Source organism: Coloeus monedula (genome assembly GCF_965178545.1).
Source record: "Coloeus monedula genome assembly, chromosome: 12".
Taxonomy (NCBI): Eukaryota; Metazoa; Chordata; class Aves; order Passeriformes; family Corvidae; genus Coloeus; species Coloeus monedula.
Genome location: NC_138792.1, coordinates 13,917,773 through 13,936,129, shown reverse-complemented (window position 1 = coordinate 13,936,129; position 18,357 = coordinate 13,917,773). Strand labels below are relative to the sequence as shown.

General features: G+C 45.7%; 1 protein-coding gene across 5 annotated transcripts in view; it reads left to right on the top strand.

The window, feature by feature from the left end:
* The window catches only part of FGF13 (fibroblast growth factor 13), a gene marked incomplete at its 5' end in the record, with an annotated part of 238,698 nt that overhangs the window by 188,828 nt on the left and 31,513 nt on the right, over positions 1-18,357 (top strand). For all 5 annotated transcript variants that reach the window (XM_082289462.1, XM_082289461.1, XM_082289459.1 and 2 more), the window contains one exon: positions 709-812. In XM_082289462.1, coding sequence (XP_082145588.1) covers positions 709-812 — 104 coding nt within the window. The remainder of the gene's footprint in view (positions 1-708; positions 813-18,357) is intronic.

Genomic DNA, 18,357 nt, shown 5'->3' with positions numbered 1-18,357 from the left:
TATAAATACTGCCACTATTAGCATGTGTACAAGCAGAAACTCAAGCAGAACATTCAAAGCAGCTCAATTTTGAAAGCACAGATTCAGGGGTTGATCTAAAGAATATGCTGCCATTTCATTTCATTTTGAAGTTATTTAACTCTGTTTTTTCAAACCCATTCTCCTCTAAAAAAGAGGAAAAATTAAACCCCAATGAGTTATGAGTGGAAACATTTTGAGATGCTAATGATGGTTTTAAACTTTTCTGAATTTCATCTTCTTCCTTCATTTTGGTCAAAATGTTTACTGATTTGGAAAAAAAGTTTTGATTGTCTTGAAAATTTTTTTTTGTTTGTTTGCTTCTGGATTCCTTTTTTATTTCCTTTTTGCACTTAAAAAAAAAAACCCTAACAAAAACCAAACTGTGTTTAATTCTACTCAGCAGAGCCTGGATTCTGCTCATGAGGCAGGTAAGTCCTTTTAGCTGTCAGCAATTCACCATCTTCAGAACGAGGGAGATGCCCTGCTCCCCTCAGATAATTTCAGCTATTGGTAGAAATTGCTGTAAAAGGACATGATGGTAGAAGTACTGCTCTGCAGCACCCACAGAAATTAATATATGCACGAATAGACATTTTTTATTTGGTTCTGGTAATTATAGTTTAATTTTCTATCTAATCTGCATACTCTAAAGGATTAATTGTGCTCTCCATCTCCTTTCTCTCCTAGCTTTGTTTAACCTCATACCTGTGGGTTTACGAGTGGTGGCGATTCAGGGGGTTCAAACAAAACTATATCTGGCAATGAACAGTGAAGGATACCTATATACATCAGTAAGTAAATATTTCTAATTTCTGTTCTCAGTGGAATTGGGGTAAGAATTTAGTAAATGAATAATTTACCATTGCAACAGATCTGCTTATAACCTGTAAAGGGTGAGGTTTGACAGCAAAGTCGGTGTAGTGGTGATAGTCTGGTTCTAGTTTATTAATCTTTTCCATCAGGAACACATATGGATGTATGGAATCAAATGGTGGTGCCTTTGAATAATCCCGAAGTGTGACATATAAAAAAAAAACCCAGCCAAGAAAGGATCCTCTCTCTTGGTCACTGTGGACTGACTGGGCTGATCAGAGTGGGGTCCTGAGGGGAAGGGACACTTTGTGTATCACACACATTCCTGAACGTGGTTTGTGTCTTCCTACATAATCTGTATTACTGTAATTAAAGGAATTAGAGAAAGTAATTCTTTTTTTGTTTGGCCAGGATTTTCAAATAGAAATTTTATGTCTTCAAGTAGGTGAGTGAGTGAAGAACAGTTTTATTAGTAGTTTTGATAAATAATGCAGTTAATAATTTTCAGTGACATTTCTCACAAGAGCAAGCAGTGTTTTTATAAAAAAAGAAAAAAAGTAAATTTTAAAAAATAGACCATTTTCCAGTTAAAAACATTTAGTTGAACTGTGTTCAGGAGCTTTAATTTTACAGTCTTAAAAGATTTTTCCCAAGGAGAAAAATAGAGAAAAATGTATTCTATTATCTACTACAAATGATTCTCTTCTATAAATTATTCCCTTAATTCTTAGAAAAATAAAGCAAACTTATTCAAATCTCTCATTTATTTTGCAATCCTGACAGCTGGGAGAAGGGGCAGCTTTGTATATTTTTTCCTCTTGTGTCAGGCCCGGCCGTGCTTCGGGACCAAGGAGCGTTTCAGGGAGCGGCGCCTGCCTGTGCTGCTCGGGCTGGTGGCTGAGCAGGGCTCGTGCCCGGCTCTGCTGGGCTGTGCCCCCACCGCCAGAACGGGCCCAGGCCCTGATCTCGGGTGGGCACAGCGCTGGGACCGCCCAGGGTCACTCCCACGGGCACTGCAGAGCGCCCTGGCTGTGCCCTGTGGCCATTTCCATCAGCGCCCGCCGCCCGTCCTGGCTGCCAGGGAGCACCACCCTGTGCCGTGTGCCACCCTGTGCAGTGCCATGTGCCATGTGCCATGTGCCATGCTGTGCCACCCTGTGCCACCCTGTGCCACCCTGTGCCGTGTGCCACCCTGTGCAGTGCCATCTGCCATGTGCCATGTGCCATGCTGTGCCACCCTGTGCCACCCTGTGCCACCCTGTGCCACCCTGTGCAGTGCCATCTGCCATGTGCCACCCTGTGCCACCCTGTGCCACCCTGTGCCACCCTGTGCCATGTGCCACCCTGTGCAGTGCCATCTGCCATGTGCCATGTGCCATGCTGTGCCACCCTGTGCCACCCTGTGCCATGTGCCACCCTGTGCAGTGCCATCTGCCATGTGCCATGTGCCATGCTGTGCCACCCTGTGCCACCCTGTGCCATGTGCCACCCTGTGCAGTGCCATGTGCCATGTGCCATGTGCCATGCTGTGCCACCCTGTGCCACCCTGTGCCATGTGCCACCCTGTGCAGTGCCATGTGCCATGTGCCATGTGCCATGCTGTGCCACCCTGTGCCACCCTGTGCCACCCTGTGCCATCTGCCATGTGCCACCCTGTGCCACCCTGTGCCACCCTGTGCCATCTGCCATGTGCCACCCTGTGCCACCCTGTGCCACCCTGTGCCATGTGCTGTGCCGTGCTGTGCCATGCTGTGCCATGCCGTGCCGTGCCATGCTGTGCCATGCTGTGCCATGCCGTGCTGTGCCATGCCGTGCTGTGCCGTGCCGTGCTGTGCCATGCCGTGCTGTGCCATGCCGTGCTGTGCCATGTGCCATGCCGTGCTGTGCCATGCCGTGCTGTGCCATGCCGTGCCGTGCTGTGCCGTGCCATGCTGTGCCATGTGCCATGCTGTGCCATGCCGTGCTGTGCTGTGCCATGCTGTGCCATGTGCCATGCCGTGCCATGCCATGCCGTGCCATGCCATGCTGTGCCATGTGCCATGCTGTGCCATGCCGTGCCGTGCCGTGCCGGCTGCCGCGGCTCCGTCCCTTCTCAGGACGTGCCCTGGGGCCGTGGCTCAGGGTGGGCTGCAGAGGTTGGTGCCCAGAGCCGAAGCTGGGGTGGGTCGGTGCTTTCCGTGCACGGTCTGGAGCAATCTCTTCTGTCTCTGCAAGGGTGGAGGAGGTGGGTGGGAGTTACCTGCAGTGGAGCAGTAACTTCTCATTGCGAGACACAGCCTGAAGCCGCAGGGGCCACTGAGAGGATGGAGTATCACTTCTGATACCCCTTGATGTGAGGAGAAAGGGCAGAATGTTACCCTGATTTAGATTAAGTCCAGCTTTTAGCTTGATGGGCATCTAGGCATCTGAGATTCATTTTGGTTGTAATTTTTATTCTTTGCATTGATTGAGGGTAGTTCTTCATATGCTTATGTTCCATGAATAGTGTCTTCCTTGAGTCCTTTAATATCTTTGAATTTCATAGTTCATGTCATTGCAAAATTATCTGGTGATATCTCTCTATTTTCCCCTTAGTAACAGTGGTCATCTTTGTTTCTTTATTAGACAACTATATTTTCTTACATTTATTTTTTTATTTTTCTTGAACTTGATGGGCTTGGCAAGGCCTTAAACAGACTTTTGTTGTGTGGTTTCCCAGCTTCATACTCTTAAATACTCTTCACAAAGACAGGTGTCCATTTAATTTTGATCGACTTTTCTAAAGGAAGTTGTCACCTAAGTTCTCAATAATCTTGTGTTTTTCCCCTGCTGCCTTCTGGTTTGGTTGTTTTGTTCTTTGCAATAATCACAAGAAACTCGCGGAGGGAAAAACCAACTCCTGTCCCTATCAATGAGCCCAGGGAATGGACAAGGGCTGGTGAGGAGCATCTGCCCCTGCTTCACATCCTGTGCAAAAAGTTTGCCAGAAATCCAGTTCCAGCACTATTTTATAAGTGTTTCTAGCATTTCTTCTGCTGATAATAGTCCTTTCAGCAAGGGATGCAGTCTGACAGTCTGATGCATGGGAAATGAACTCTATATTTTGGGCTGTGTTCTTGGTTGATATAAATGAGTCCCAGGAGAGCTCAGCTGATTTATAGCAGCTGAACACTCACCTGTTCGAGGAAAGGCACCAGGGAGTCTGGGGAACAGATCAACTCAAGTAAGTGACATCCATCTACACATGCTGAGGGTTTCAAAGCCCATACAGGGATGTGTTCCTGAATGGGATTTGTCAGGAGCAGACAGATGGCAACATGGGATTGATCAAGTGCAAAAGCCCCACAAAACACTGTCAAGTTCCTAAAGCAAGAGAACAGGGGAAATAGAAAGGCACTTAAATTGTAGATAACTACAGCAGATATAGTTGCACCATTTCCAGAGAGAAATGAAATTAGCATTGATGATGCAATTTAATAAAGAGAGAGAATGTTGTGGTCTGTATCACGATCACTTGGTTTTGGTTCTGTTGTGATTCTTGTGTCTGTGCAGAGGGGACCCAGGTATCCGACCTCAGAGGCAGCCTGCAGTGTGGTTTGCTTCAACCCAGTGACTGTACCCAAGAATGAGGTGAATTTTCTCCGTGGGGGGATCAGTGATGTATAACAAATCTGCAGAGAACAGATATCTGTAGTTGGCTGCCAGAGTTTATAGATAGTTGGCGGCATCTGTCAGTTAAAGCAAAAGTAAGATCTTGAATGTAATGATAAAAGTTCCTCGGGGACAAGGCAGCAATTCAGCTAAGCGAAAGAAAGATAAACTATTAAACTAAATATGTAATTGTCAACATGTGTTATAGGAGCACATCCAAAGTCCTGGCCTGCAGGGAAGGGAAGCAGCCTTCACAGAACACCATGTTTGAAATGGTTTCTTTCCTGCAGCCAGTTTCCTCCCAAAGTCCATGGGTGTTGTGTGACTGCACCTCCCAAGCTGAACCCACCCTCGAAATTTTATTTTGGAGGGACCTTGTTAGGGCTTATTTGAAGCCGCAGCCCTTGGTGCTTGAGCATCCTTTCCAAATGAAAACACAGGTTTGATTCATCCCTCTCACACCAGCGTCATGCTGCTGCAAGATGACTTAAACGGTGTTGTGGCACTGCTGTCTTACGTAACCACACCATGAATCATTTTGTATTTTAGGGTGGCTTTTATTTTATCTTACTTCTCTTTCTGTGAACGACCACATCTTTCAGGTGACCACCATATATACCACACTTGAGTTTTCCAGGTTTCATATCCCGTGAATTCCATGTGTTGTTTTGTTGTCTTGAACAAAAAAGCAAAAACCATTTTGAGGATCTGTTTGTCAGACACGCAGTCCTGGAGCTATTGCTTTCTCATTAAAGTGATGGTGATATGACAGAGGAGGCTCTCAGCAATGCAGAGCAGCAGCTGAGTGAAGTTCCTTAAGGGGAAGGCATGTGGAGGTGAAGGGAATTGGGTGTTCTTCTTGGATTCTGCACAGGCTGGAACAACCCGAAATACAACACATTTAGAATACAGCCTGTGAACCTTCAGCCTTGTGTTTTCCATGAACCATCATGTTAGATTTTTTCAAATAGTGTAATGATTGTCAGTGAAATGCGTATTTTTCCTATAGGACATTTCAGTGCAGGTGATTTTGTGCTTGTTTATCCTGGATACATTGTCAGAAACAGTAAAATTGATTATATGCTGCTCGTGGCATAGTTCTGGCCAGTCTCAGGAGCAGTGCAGCTCAGCTTAGAAAGAGGGTTTGTTTCCCATCTTGTCTCGTTCTGGGTTCCTGTGTTTTACCAAAGCATTTAATTTACCAGTGTCACAGGCAGTTGCTTGCAGCTTCTCCCAGCCTGAGGGAGCCTCTACCTCAGAGTGGTCCTTTGCCCTGACCACGTGTGATAGGGTCTAGTCTGTCCGTCCCCCATACAGCCTTCCAGCTTATCTACTGGCAGTTCAGGGCACTCAGCCTTCTGTAGGATGGCTCTTAGGAAGAGGTGTTTATGCTGGCTTCGTTAACTATCCCAGGGTGTCCAATACTTTTGATTTAATATTGGTGCTGTACGTGGCTTAATTTTGCCATTTCTTGTCTGATGTCACTTGGTGCAGAGTTAGCAGGGGTTTAAGGAGCACTTTGGTGTAAGACCCTGTGCAGAGTTGTACGTATAATTTACCCTAAGAGAGCATTCAGGTAACATTGTCCCCTCTATGTAAATTAAACTGTCAAATATAAGTTTGGTACCTGAACTGAAAGTAAATATTGTGTGAAGCATGCACGTTGATTGTAGCCAAGAGAACTGAATGTGATTAGATTCTCAGAGTGATTCAAAAATTGGTTTTGGTGAGTTGGAGAGAAGTTTGTGCATATTTTAATACTGAACAGTGCAGTGGAGACCTGCTGTAGCTAATGGGAATGGCTAGGGCATTTATAATGAATTACTGGCAAAGAGCATTTTTCCACGTCAGGGAAATAGCATAAACCAAGAGCTAGGGGAAATAATCAGAAGCTTCATCTGGTTAAATTTGCATGTCAGTATAAAGAGTTTTTTACCAGAAATGCAGGCTGTACCTTTATACAGTGGATTCTCTTCAATTGGCAGGGTCTGAGGTGCAGATCCATGTTTTCCTTTCTGTAACAGCACCTTGCCCTGTGCTGGGTAAGTGTTCAGCATCCCCACAGTGAGGAGGATGCTCTGACCTGCTGTGTGGGGTCAGCCTGGGGACAGGAGCGTGTGTCCTAGGGAGGTTCCCAGGCACTGTAGGAGCAGCCTGACCTGCTAAATGTTTTGTGACACCTTCAGCCGTGGCACTGCTGTAATTGACGCCTGCAGCTCAGCTCAGTGCTGCACACCGTGTGCTCTGGTTCAGTCCTACAGCAGTGCTGCAGCACGGAGGTGGGTGCTGGCTGGTGCCTGGCACAGAGGAGGCTTGGTGGGTCTCAGTGTAGCATCACAGACTCCTGATACTCCAGCCCGGACTCACTGGCTCAGCCTCCAACCAGGGCCACTGACTGGGATGTTTGGGGTTAGCTGAACTGTGTCTGGCAGTGTAGCTGCAGAGCCTGCTGCTCACAGACTTGTCCCCCACCTGCTGAAGGGACCTGCAGCCTTGGCTGAGCTGCCTGTGCCTGCCTGGCCCTGCTCTGTGGTGTGGGACACTCCTGGGGTCGGGTCCCTGAGCAAACAGTGGTTCCCTGCAGCAGGAAGAGAGATCTGTGCTGGTCTAAATGATGTGGTGCTTCTGCCTTTGGGTGCTTGTCTCAGGTGGGACCAGTGTGATTCCAGATTTCTGGGGACAGACTGCCTGCTGTCTCCAGCAGGGAAATGCAGACGGCAGAATCTTCCCATGGGAGAATTATTAGGAGATTCAGCAAGCTGAAGGTCTTGAAACTATTACGCTGCTTTTCTCTGCAAGCCATCCCCCAGGCATCTGAAATCCACAGAGCTGCTGCTGTGCATCCATCCCTCACAGCAGGTGTTGGGAGCTGAGCATACTCAGCACCTCCTCGGCTGAGGCTCCCTAAGAGGAGCCCAGCCATGGCAGAGTGATGTTCCAGGGCTGTGCACTGCACTGATCCTGACAGACCTGCAGTTGGACACCTGGGCAGTGCTTTCCCAACAGAGCTGCTGATAAAAACCCACAGTGAAGTTGCTGTTTGTGCAAGAGGAGTTGAAATGTCCTGTGAGATAAATAATATAAATGCAAAGTAGATAAAAGACTAAAAGTGCATCCTCTTCCTTTGCTGGTCATTTGCTAATCAATGCTAAAGTCCTTGGGTGAAAAGGCAGAAAGTTTTTATAAGCTCAAATTTCACATATTGCTCAGAGCCAAAGTTTGGGGCTCAGCAAGCTCAGAAATGTGGCTGAAATGGCAGCGTAGCTCTTAACACCCAGTTTTTCAGTCCATTGCATTGCTCACTGGGGTCACAGTGACACAAAACTGCCATGAAGACAAAAAAAAGCCTTGGCAGAATTTGGAGCTGGACTCAAGTCTCAGAGCTTCGCACCTTGGATCACACAGATTACTTTGAACAACGGGTTTTGGACCTGGACCAGCAAACGAGGAATACTGAATTCCAGGGCTTCCAGGCTACTCACAACTCCTCACTGTCACATTGCAAAACATGTCTGGCAAGTGAGAGTGGTGAGCAGATAAGGACTGGAGCAGATGGCGTGACTTGCAGAGTGCGAGAAGAGCATTGCCAGGTTCTGGGCGTGGCCCACTGAGTTTGTGTGCTCAGATCACCAAATTAGAGGTTACCTTGCTATGATCCAGCAGAGCCAAGGAGAAATGTGCTGCTTTTGTCTCCTAAATTTGGTGTAGGTGCTACACCTTGAGACCAGCAGTGTAGGTGCCTGTGGGGTGTAGAGGTCCATGCACACCAGGCATTTGTGCCTCCTTCTTGTAGAGCTGGGCTCAGTTCACCAGGAAAATATGTATGTTAGTATTTATGTGGATTTTTGAGGTGTTGATTATTTTTCCTGATATGTGTCTTCAAGTTCAGAAGCAAGATCACATTCCACACTGACTCTGTTTCTATAGAATGTGGCTTAATTAAAAGAAAATACCATTATGAAACATCGGCATCTTTTCTGCACCTGCCTTTCCTTCTGAGAGCTGTCCGCCTCCTCTGGGAAGCCCGGGAGGGCTTCCCCTCCCTCTCGTGCTGCACGTTGAGCTAATGAGCAGCTCCTGTCACAGTGACTCAGCACAGTCCCTGCCTCGAGCTGCTGACAAGATGGCTCAGCCCGACGGGCTCACAGCCTGTCTGAGGGTGAACATCTGAACCAGGATGCTGGAGCAGTCAGAGACAGTCTCCCAGGGCTCCCCAAACCAACAGGAGTGGGCTGGCACTGGAAAACAAACTCAGAACTGGAGCAGGAACTAACCCAGGCTGACACTGAAATGTAAGGACTCATCACGTTTATTAAATTTACAGGAAGTGTTTTCCACGCAGCCCGTTGTTCAGCTGGGGACTCACTGCTGTGGGAGCCCAAGGATCCAAACGTTTGTATGGGTTCCAATATCATCTAGGTAAATTCTTGAAAGAAAAATGCTGCAAAGTACAGTGGCATTATGTTTGGCTTAGAAGCACCTGGAAATTACCACTCACCAGAGACCAGGGAAGTGTGGATAGGAAAATAAGATTTCCTTCTTCCTATACCCTCCCATAAGCATCTACAGTTAGCCAAGAAGAGAAAGATGTGCCCTGACTGGTCAGTGCTGTTGCTTCATCCTGATGATGTTTTGTTTGTGGGTTACTTTCAGAAGGCTGTTGCTGCTCCGATGAGAAATCCCCCAAAGTGTTAAACCTGGTTACAGATTCATGGGAAAGAGTGGTGGTGATGAGAGTATGAAACCGGGGTGAGAATGGGCTGCAGGAAAAGCTGAGTGAGGAGGTGGAAGTGTGCCTGCTCCTGCATGTGCCTGTGTGCAGGACAGCACCCGGAGCTCCGGCTGTTGCAGCAGTGCCAGGACAAACAAAATTCAGCAGATCATGAGCTGAAAGTGAGTAAAGGGCAGCCCAGTTCCCCAGAACTGCTGCCATCAATCCAGACCGTCACCATCCACTCTCTGCTGTGTGGGGTATTGGGAGAGAGTTTATTAAACACTTCTTTGTGTCTTTTTACCTTCGTGTAGCCCTGCAGTTACAACAGTGCTAAGAGGAGCTGAATTCAGTTCTGTTCTACTTGGCAGCCTCCAGAGAAATGTTTACTGCTCCTGGCCATTTACATCCTTGCAAGCCTACTAAAAGCATCTTTTCCATGCAGAACTTTTACTGCAAAGGATGAGGTGCAGAAACTGAGAATCCAGCTTGATTATAAAAGTTCACGTTGTCAGTCAAAAGGCTTCTTTTGAAAAGAGTACTGAGAAAAACTGATGGGGAGCCAGTGGGGAAGAAAAAGGAGTCATTATGCCCAAGATTCAGAGTTTTATGGTTGCTTTTGGGAACTGCAGCACAACTGAAAGAGGTTTCCAAAGGAAACTCTTCAGTCGCAGTCTGAATGCCGTCCTCTTGGCATGACTCCTGAGTGCTGGAACCAGAGACCCCTGTATGAATCCTAGAAAACAGGATAAATCTTTTGTGTGGCACAGAAACTACTCAGTAACAAAGGAAATGGAAAAGTTGTCATACTTAGATAATGCCCTTGAAGCCTTGGTTTCAGAAACTAACTTCTCCATAGATAAGGTAGTTCTTGGAGTTAGACCTGCTGAGTTCCTGGATGGAAAATATAAAAAAGGTCTGGGAAAGGAAAAAGTCTGTTGAATAAAAATTGTATCAAGAAACTTGCATTTCCATACTGAACTGCTTTCATTAGGCAATGTGAGATTAACAAAGGAATCCAAAATTTAGAATGGATTAGGGAGTCTTGGGATATAATGCCTATATATTAGCTTTTACCAGCAAATGGGATGGTCCAAATAATTGAACTGATAAGGCCTTTCATATTTTACGTTCTGCTGATGCTGCAGGTGCCATCACATTGTTTTTCATTTTTGTAATTTTACCCAAACAGCTCTGAATATTGAGCAGTACGTTTCTTCTAAAATGAAATCCACTGGGGAGATAAGCAAAACATGTGTGATAATTGGTGAAGTACAGTTCTGTTTATTCAAAGCCTCGGGAGGTATCTAAAAATCAGAGAGCTCGTTTCAGAATCACAGCACAAGACGCTGTCTGCTTTATCAAGCAGTCTTCTCCTTTCCTTACTCTGATTACTTTGAATGTACATAAATAAGGGATCAATTTAGACCCTCCATCCTCATCCCCAGAGCATTTTCAGATGTTAAAAAATCCTGTTGTGAGGTAGCAGTGTTCCTCTTGAACCCAAGTATTGGTGGGACGTTGCATTTGAGCTGACTGTGAGTGGGCAAACCTCACAAGATTGGTGAGCACGCTTCCTCGAATGACAGCTCCAGAACTTAATGTTTTAACAAAATGGGTTTAGGGAACTGTAGAGTGGGCTGTTCCTCACCCTGCCAGTGCTCGTGTCCTCCAACTAAATTGGAAGACAGTATTTTTAAAATGACTATATCTGGTGGAGCTGGTACATAAATTAGAAGCAGAGTTTCATAAATACGAAGGTTTCAGCTCAGATTTCAGGCAAAAGTTCACATCAATTCTCATTTGACTCTCGTTATTTCACACCAGCGTGCTCAGACCTAGCGGAGCATCTGCTGCCAGCTGAGCCATATTGACACTGACAGAAGGCACAATAAGCTCAGAGTAAATAAGTGAATGATCTGAAACAGAACAAAAAACATAAGAAATTCTAATAAGTGAAATAGATACAGTTTGAAGTGCAGATCTGCTCCCTTCACCTAATAAACTAAGTTTAATGGGCTTGATATTGCAAACCCTTTCTCATGTAAGTAATTCTTACTCAAGCAGTTTCTTTGACTGCCAGCCAGAGGGAGAATTAATTTATCTGAGTAAAATTGTCAGGATCTGGACAAGACAGTCATTGATTCACAATATGAAATTTCTGTGTCATTAAAAAATGAACAGAACATTTGGGAGGCCTGTGAAATGGAATGACTAAAGAAGGTGCCTGCTTGCCTGGAGACATGCTCCAAGGCCTGGAACAGTCTTGAGGAATAGGGAGAGCAGCAGAGCTCTGGCTGCCCAGAGGGTTTGTTTGGTGTCATGGGCAAGACTTGAGCCCTTGGCTTGGAGCCTTCTCTGGAACTGACTGCCCAGGGCTTCATTTTGAGCCACTCAGGAGCTGGACTAATGCTTTCCTACGAAACAGCCCAGCAGGTGCAGAGCCAGGTGTTGTTCTGTTCACAAATAATCCCTCTCTTCAAATGCCTTATACCGTTGGACATTTAGGACTTGAAGTTTTTTGGCATCCTTCTGTGACAATCTCTGGTTCTGCAGGTGCGGGGGAGCGCTGGCAGAGGCTCCTCCTGCGGTGCTGTCTCGGCTCCAGGAGTGCTGATAAGGTTCAGCAGCCAGCACAACCTGCTTTCTGCTGACACCTCTGCGGGGAAGGCAGTGCATGCCTGGTGTCACGGACAAGCAGGGATCATGTTTGTGTTAACCAACCTTGGGAGCCATGGAACAGCAGCCAGCATCACTCACCTATTTTTGAAAATCTTGACTTTAATTTATGCTTTAGCTGCCTCTGCGTGAAACAAAGATTTCGTGTGTGTTCTAGACAGAGAGATTTGGAACTTGCATCATGGGCAGCAGAGTTCAGCACAGACTTCCTCTGGCTGTTTCTTGGGGAAATTATTGCAGCTGTGGTAGGAAAGACCTGAAAGAGCTTTATGCAAATTGTTGATTTCTACCACATTAGTTAATTGTTTTCCAGATTTGCATTTCTAATCTGTGAGATGCCAGAAAACACCTGTACTCTCGAAGTGATGCACTAACAGTTTATATTTCCTTTAATTATACTTGCAGGAGTAGAACCAGAAGGGCGAGCATTTCTTATAAATAACTTGTAACTCTTACAAATGAACAAAATCTTTTCTTCACATTTATGTCCAGCAGCCATGGCAGGGAGAGAATATTCATTACCCAAGGGCCAGTGGCCATTGCACTGATGATTTATCTTCCTGAGCAGCACTGATCTGGAGCAGTGCAAGGCCCTGTTTGTGCACCAGCTCTATCACCACGTCCAGGCTGGGCTGTCTTTGGAGGCCTTACCGCTATTTCCCCGTGATGAATCCCTGAAGATCTTGAATTTCCAGCTGAGAAGGAGGCAGTATTGATCTGCAAGTGGCTTGGGAATATCTGTACTAAGGAAATCAACCTCCTTTTGTGCTGTTAGGAGAGAAGATGAGTACAGTCATCCTGGCTTGGCCATGAATCATCTGATGAAGCTTCATTGCTACCCAAAGCAAACCCTCTGCACTTGCAGCCCTTTATTTTATTATCACAGGACTGACAGTAAAAGAAGACAAGTTATTTTTTTCCCTCTCATTTAATACCAGGCTTTCTGTTGTTGGGCTGTTTTGTTTCCCTCTGGCTCTGACAGTCTTCTAAACAGCAGTTCTTCTCTTATGAAACAATTGGAGTCAGTGTGGGTAATTGTGATAGTTATGGCCTTTCCTTTTTGATACAGCAATTATTCAATCTGTAGGATTTTTACTGAGTCAAGCAGTGTTGGTGAAATTAGGTTGTCATTAGGCTGATGCCTCTGGAGCCAATTTGCTACTTGTAAGGCCAAACCCAAACATCTCTGCTCATATTCAAAGTGAATGTTGAGTGACCTGGAACTGGGAATTCCCTGTGCCTTGCATGTGCTCAGGTTGTCCCTGCCCCGTTTCCTCGTCACTGTGGTACCTGCAGCAGGGTCACACACATCAGGAAGAGTTCGATCCTGTGACTGATGTTGTGGCATCTTTAAAGCTCTGCTGGTAGAGAGTCCTGGGAGGTTTTACAGGTCATGTAGTTCTTAAACCAAAATCTGAGCACTTCAAGCTGGAGGTAGAAGTTCCTGTTCCTGTAGGACAGCAGTAAATACAGGGAGTATGTAAATAGCCCAAAGTACTCCTATAAATAGAGAGTTTTGTGAGTGTATATTGATTACTTCAAAAATGGATAAATAGATTTTCCTTTCACCTTCCTGTAATGTGGGCTCACAAGGCTACAGAAAATTTCTCTCTAATTTTAAAGGTCCTGAAAGCCTGATAAAATCTTATTTCCTTGACACAAGTATTCTGAAATAGTATTTTTTATCACTATCAACCTGATGCTACAGTCATTTCATTTCTTAATGTCATGACAAGGAACAGATGTGCTATAAAGAAGATATGGATAAAGATTCATATACAGAGAATAGACAGAGAGAAACAACATCCAAACCTTTAGGCAGTTGTGGACTCCATGTAGTTATATACTGGAACCTGGAAAAAACTTCATTGGAGATTTGGAGCAGGGGTCAGGGAAGCTTCCAACAAACAAACAACAGAAATAGACACCTGCCAAAACTCAAAGCTTTAAAACTCTAGATTTAAAACTTTTGGCTTGGGCTCAATCTGGATTTAAGACAGCATGTTTGGTTTTTTTCTTCCCCTTTTTCAAGTGGAAATCACCACAAGGGTAGCTCTGTGTTTTAACTTTGTATCGTGAATTTAAATTTCAATTCATGATTTATTTGTTCTTACTGACTCACTCAACCCTTCCTCAACACTTTGCAATGGTGTGGAGAATTTGTCTGTTGCTCATGTTGGTGTGTAAGATTTAGAAGGAGGCAATCATGCCCCTAAGGCTAATTGCATCTCCTCTGAAAGACTGGCTGTGAATAATGCTTTGCTCTGGCTGGTTAAAAGTGCAGTGTTCTGCTTGAAAAGCTGTGGGCAGACCAGCAGTCACCAGAAAATACCTGAACCTCCTTGAAAGCTTCTTCCAGTCCCTCACATATGAGAAGCTGCCATGCCTGGTCAGTAGATACTCTTACGAGACAGCTGGGCTTGTGGTCAGGCTGCATTTGTTAATTGGGATGGTAAGAGTAAAGAACTGTATTTCTGCTTGGAAAACCTTTTTCTGGTGGTTTACATTCACACCCACATTCAGAATCCATCAGCCTCATTCCAAAGCCGTAACCTTGGCTGCCAAGTCGCATCAATGGTTTGTTTTTGTGTTCCGGTGGTAGAAGATCAGGGGTTGCAGCTGGAGCAGTGTTGGTCAGGCACTCAGCAGTGCCTGTGCCCATCCCAGCAGCCCTGTGGCTGAGGCTCTTGGCTCTGTGCAGTGTGTGGGATCTGCTGAGGAGGTAACCAGAAGCAGTGTCTGTAGTGCAGCCACAGCGTTGCAGTTTCTCATGGGAAGGAGGGTCAGAGTCAGAAAGGTCTCACTGAAATACTGAGTTTGTGCCGAGGCCAGGAGCTCAGCAGGTCGGTGTTCTTGGCTGTGTTACCTGTGGCACAACAGGGTTTAGTCAGCAATCTGCCTCCAGTGAGCTGAGCTTTCTGGGAGCTCTTCACTCCTTGGGCTGTGTGCCATGTCAGAGCTCTCCTCGTCTGCACTGGTGCTTGTAATGGGTAAAGGTGGCAGAAAATCAGACTTAGGCCTATGTCTGTAATCAAAAACTGTTAGTAGTACACACCATTACTACCAAGATTAAATTCCAGTCATAAGCAAAGATCTTTTGTTAGACAGGCAAGAATTGTAATGATAAAAGCATTCCCAAGTCACTTTGCGTGTTTTATCTTCCCAGCTGTGGCCCTGGTCCTACAAGCAGGAAGCTGACAGAACAGCATCAACCTGCAGCGTTTCTGCTTCCAGGTTCAAAATGGGCAAAGCATGTATTTATGTGTGTATTTTCACTGCTTTTTTTTTAAACCTGGTAGATCAGTCAAAGTACCATAGTTCTTTGCAAAAGGAAAGACATTCTCATTAATTTTCATTCTCCACATGTAGCCTATTGCATTATACTGAAAAATCTCATCTGAGAAATCCTTTCATAATGCAATTTGTTGCAGAATAAAAAGTGGAACCATTTACCCCATGTATATTTTATCTTTCAGGGATTTGGATGATACCATTAGTCTGTTGGTTGCAGCAAGTGTTTCTTTACTAACCCGGGTGCGCTGATGCCCCTGGGGTAATTCATCAAGTGCACAAACACCGTTTGTTCAGTGCTGGCTGTGGGTGCTGGCAACACGTGTCTGCTCTCAGAACCCTGCCGTGGAAATTCGGGATCTGCATCTGCACCCGCCAGCACCCTTGCTGGTGAGCTCAACACCTTCCTCATTTGGATAATGCTCAGCTGAGAGTCTGGAATTTTGTTTAAGTAAAACTTACTTACCAAACCAATAACAAAATCGTAGTTTCCGTATGAATGGCGAGGCTGTCTGTTAAGGACATATTTCCCCTTCAGCCCTTCATGCTTTACCTCTGCCACACTGCTGTTTTCCAGTTGGATCTGAGCACAGGAGTGTTTCAGTAGCTCAGTGAGCCTCAGCCATCCCAGGGCATCGTGGCAGCATGCTGGTGGTGTCTGACACCCGAGCTGTCCTGGGGAAATGGTCAAAGTCTTGCTGAGCTGGCAAGCAGGTGTCCCCCTGAGGAGGTGACATGTCTAGGCCACCACCAGGCAGCAGAAACACGGACTGAGGGTGACCAAGGGGCAGAATTCAGGCTTCCCATTAGATGGGGTAAGTTTTAATTCCTCTTGGCTGTGGCAAGGTCGGTAAGGAATGCATTTGCTTAAGAGCAGCAGTGCATATTCCCAAATTTTTTGCGTTATGGAGGGCTGGTGCAGTGTCCCAGACCGCTGTGTGTGTCCTCGTTCCTGCTGCACAGGGCTCCCACCGTGGCCTGAGTTCAGTCCCTGGGTGAGCTCAGCTCTCCTGGCTGTCACTGGGAGGGAGCTCTTTGGGCTATCCCAGACCTTGAGGCAGAGCCCAGGCAGCCTCCTCAGCTGGGAACAGACACCTCAGAATCCCCACTCCTACCCTGAGGTGCTTTTTAAGCTAGTGCTCTTCTGGGATGGGCATCAATTCACCACACAGCTTTTATTGGGTAGGAGACTAAAAAAATCCATCTGCTGTCCGTTGCTGCATTGACCAGTCACCAACAAAAGGTGTCTGTCTGCTGACAGTGCTCTTGCCTGAGATGATAAAAGACAATCTCATCTTTAAGGTAGGGTAGGGTTTATTAACAGAAATCATTATTGATGAAAAAGAAAAGATTAGTTGAGACAGAATTCTGGCCTGCACAACCTTATCTTATCTTTCAGTCTCTTTTTTCCTTGATATTTTCTGCTCCAAGAGCAAAAACTTTAATATAAGCCCTATATTTTTGCATGCATGCATATTCAGGGTTGTAAATGAAAGGAGGTTGACAGATTTGCATTTAGTAACTTCACACCCACACACCTCTTTTCTTTCTGATGCTGACACTTCAGCCTTTGAAACATCTCCCAGGAGCAGTCCTCCAGTGCAGACGAGTGAGATCTGAAGAGGGAACCTGGATCTGCTACTGTTTGCACATGGCACCTGGAAAGGGCTTTGAAGAAGGGCCCTTTCCTAAATGAGGAGCTCAGAAATTGTTTCTAATTAGCTCAGGAGGAAGCCTAAAGCCAGTTTAAGGGAGAGACTGAATGTGTGGAGTTGTCTAAGGGCTTGATAAGGCTGGGGAGAGAAGGTGAAGTGCTGTAGTGACATTAAAGGTGAGCTGGGCTCTGCTCCTGCCCACAGGACAGGACACTGGCCTGGTCCCAGAGGGACTCCAGGCAAGTTTCAGATCACAGGGGTTCCTCTTGGCTTTGCCTGCCAGTTTCCATGGACACGAGGGGGATTTTTGGGTACACCCTGCCCTGTATCACCCTGCAGCCCCAGCAGTGGGGCTGGGGCTGGCATGACCTTTGGTTCCACCCAAACCCCTTCTCTGGCACGGTCCTCCCCTTGCAGGGGGGAGCAGAGGGGGAGTTACTGTCTCCCAACAGGCTGCCTCCTCTGCCAGGGTGGCACCAGAGACTGTACTTGGTGTTCCCTAACTTCACTGGCTCCTTCATTGCCTCTATTTTATAAACAGCTTGTTGGTTTTTACAACTGACTTCTCATTTCCTTTCTTCTTGTCACTTCCCCTCTTTTAACATCCACTTTCCTCAATATTTCATTTATTGCATTTCTCCTTTCTCTCCCCCTCTAGAATTTATTACATCCTTCTCATTTCCAGTAGAGAGGACAGATTTACTTCCCACCAACCCCTTCCTCCTGTTCCCAGCATCCCTACAAGCTTCCTTCCAAGCCTGCTGGAGCCAATGGCAAGTGTGTGACTATAAAAATAACAAAATAAATTCCACATTTTGGAACAAAAGGAGTGGGTTTAAAACTTGTTTCTTCTCCCACTTGCTTCAGAGGACACCCTGGCTTGGAAGGGCTTTTCTTTTCCAAACACTCTGCTTGAAATAGGCATTTGTTATAAAAAAAGCAATTTTCAATTTGAAGTGGGGGTGGTGGGCATACATATTCAACTCAGCTCATATACATTTTGGGTAATTTAAAATTTCCATAAGTAGGAAGTGTACGTAGTGTAAGCCCTAGTGATCCTTAGCCATTCACAGCAGAGCACATGGTTACATGAGCTCTGTTTAAATTAGCATCAGAGTGTGTTTGCCTCTGGGAAATAACAGTCCCACTCTCCCAGGTAAAAGGATGTGCTTGAATTGCCTTTGCAAAGCCTTTGGATGAACTGCTTAGGAATGTGATCATCTCTGCCAAAAAGAAGCTGTATCATTTAAGCACTGTCATTTTTATTTGAAAGCCAGCTTGTTAAAAAATACGTGAAAATGGGCAAAAAGTGTGCTGCTTGCTAGCAAGGATGTGCAGGGTCTGAGAGCCTGACTGGGGTTTGGACACTTAGGTTTTGTTATTCTCTTCAAGGGGCCAAAAAAAGGAGTCATGGAAAAATCCACTGATAAAAATTAGGCTGGAAACCAAGCAGAGAATTACTAAAGGGAAAAGTCAGAGAGAGAGAATTAATTAATAAAGAGCAGAAATAGGGAAAGAAAGCAAGCAGAATAATATAAAATATGGTATAGCAAGTAT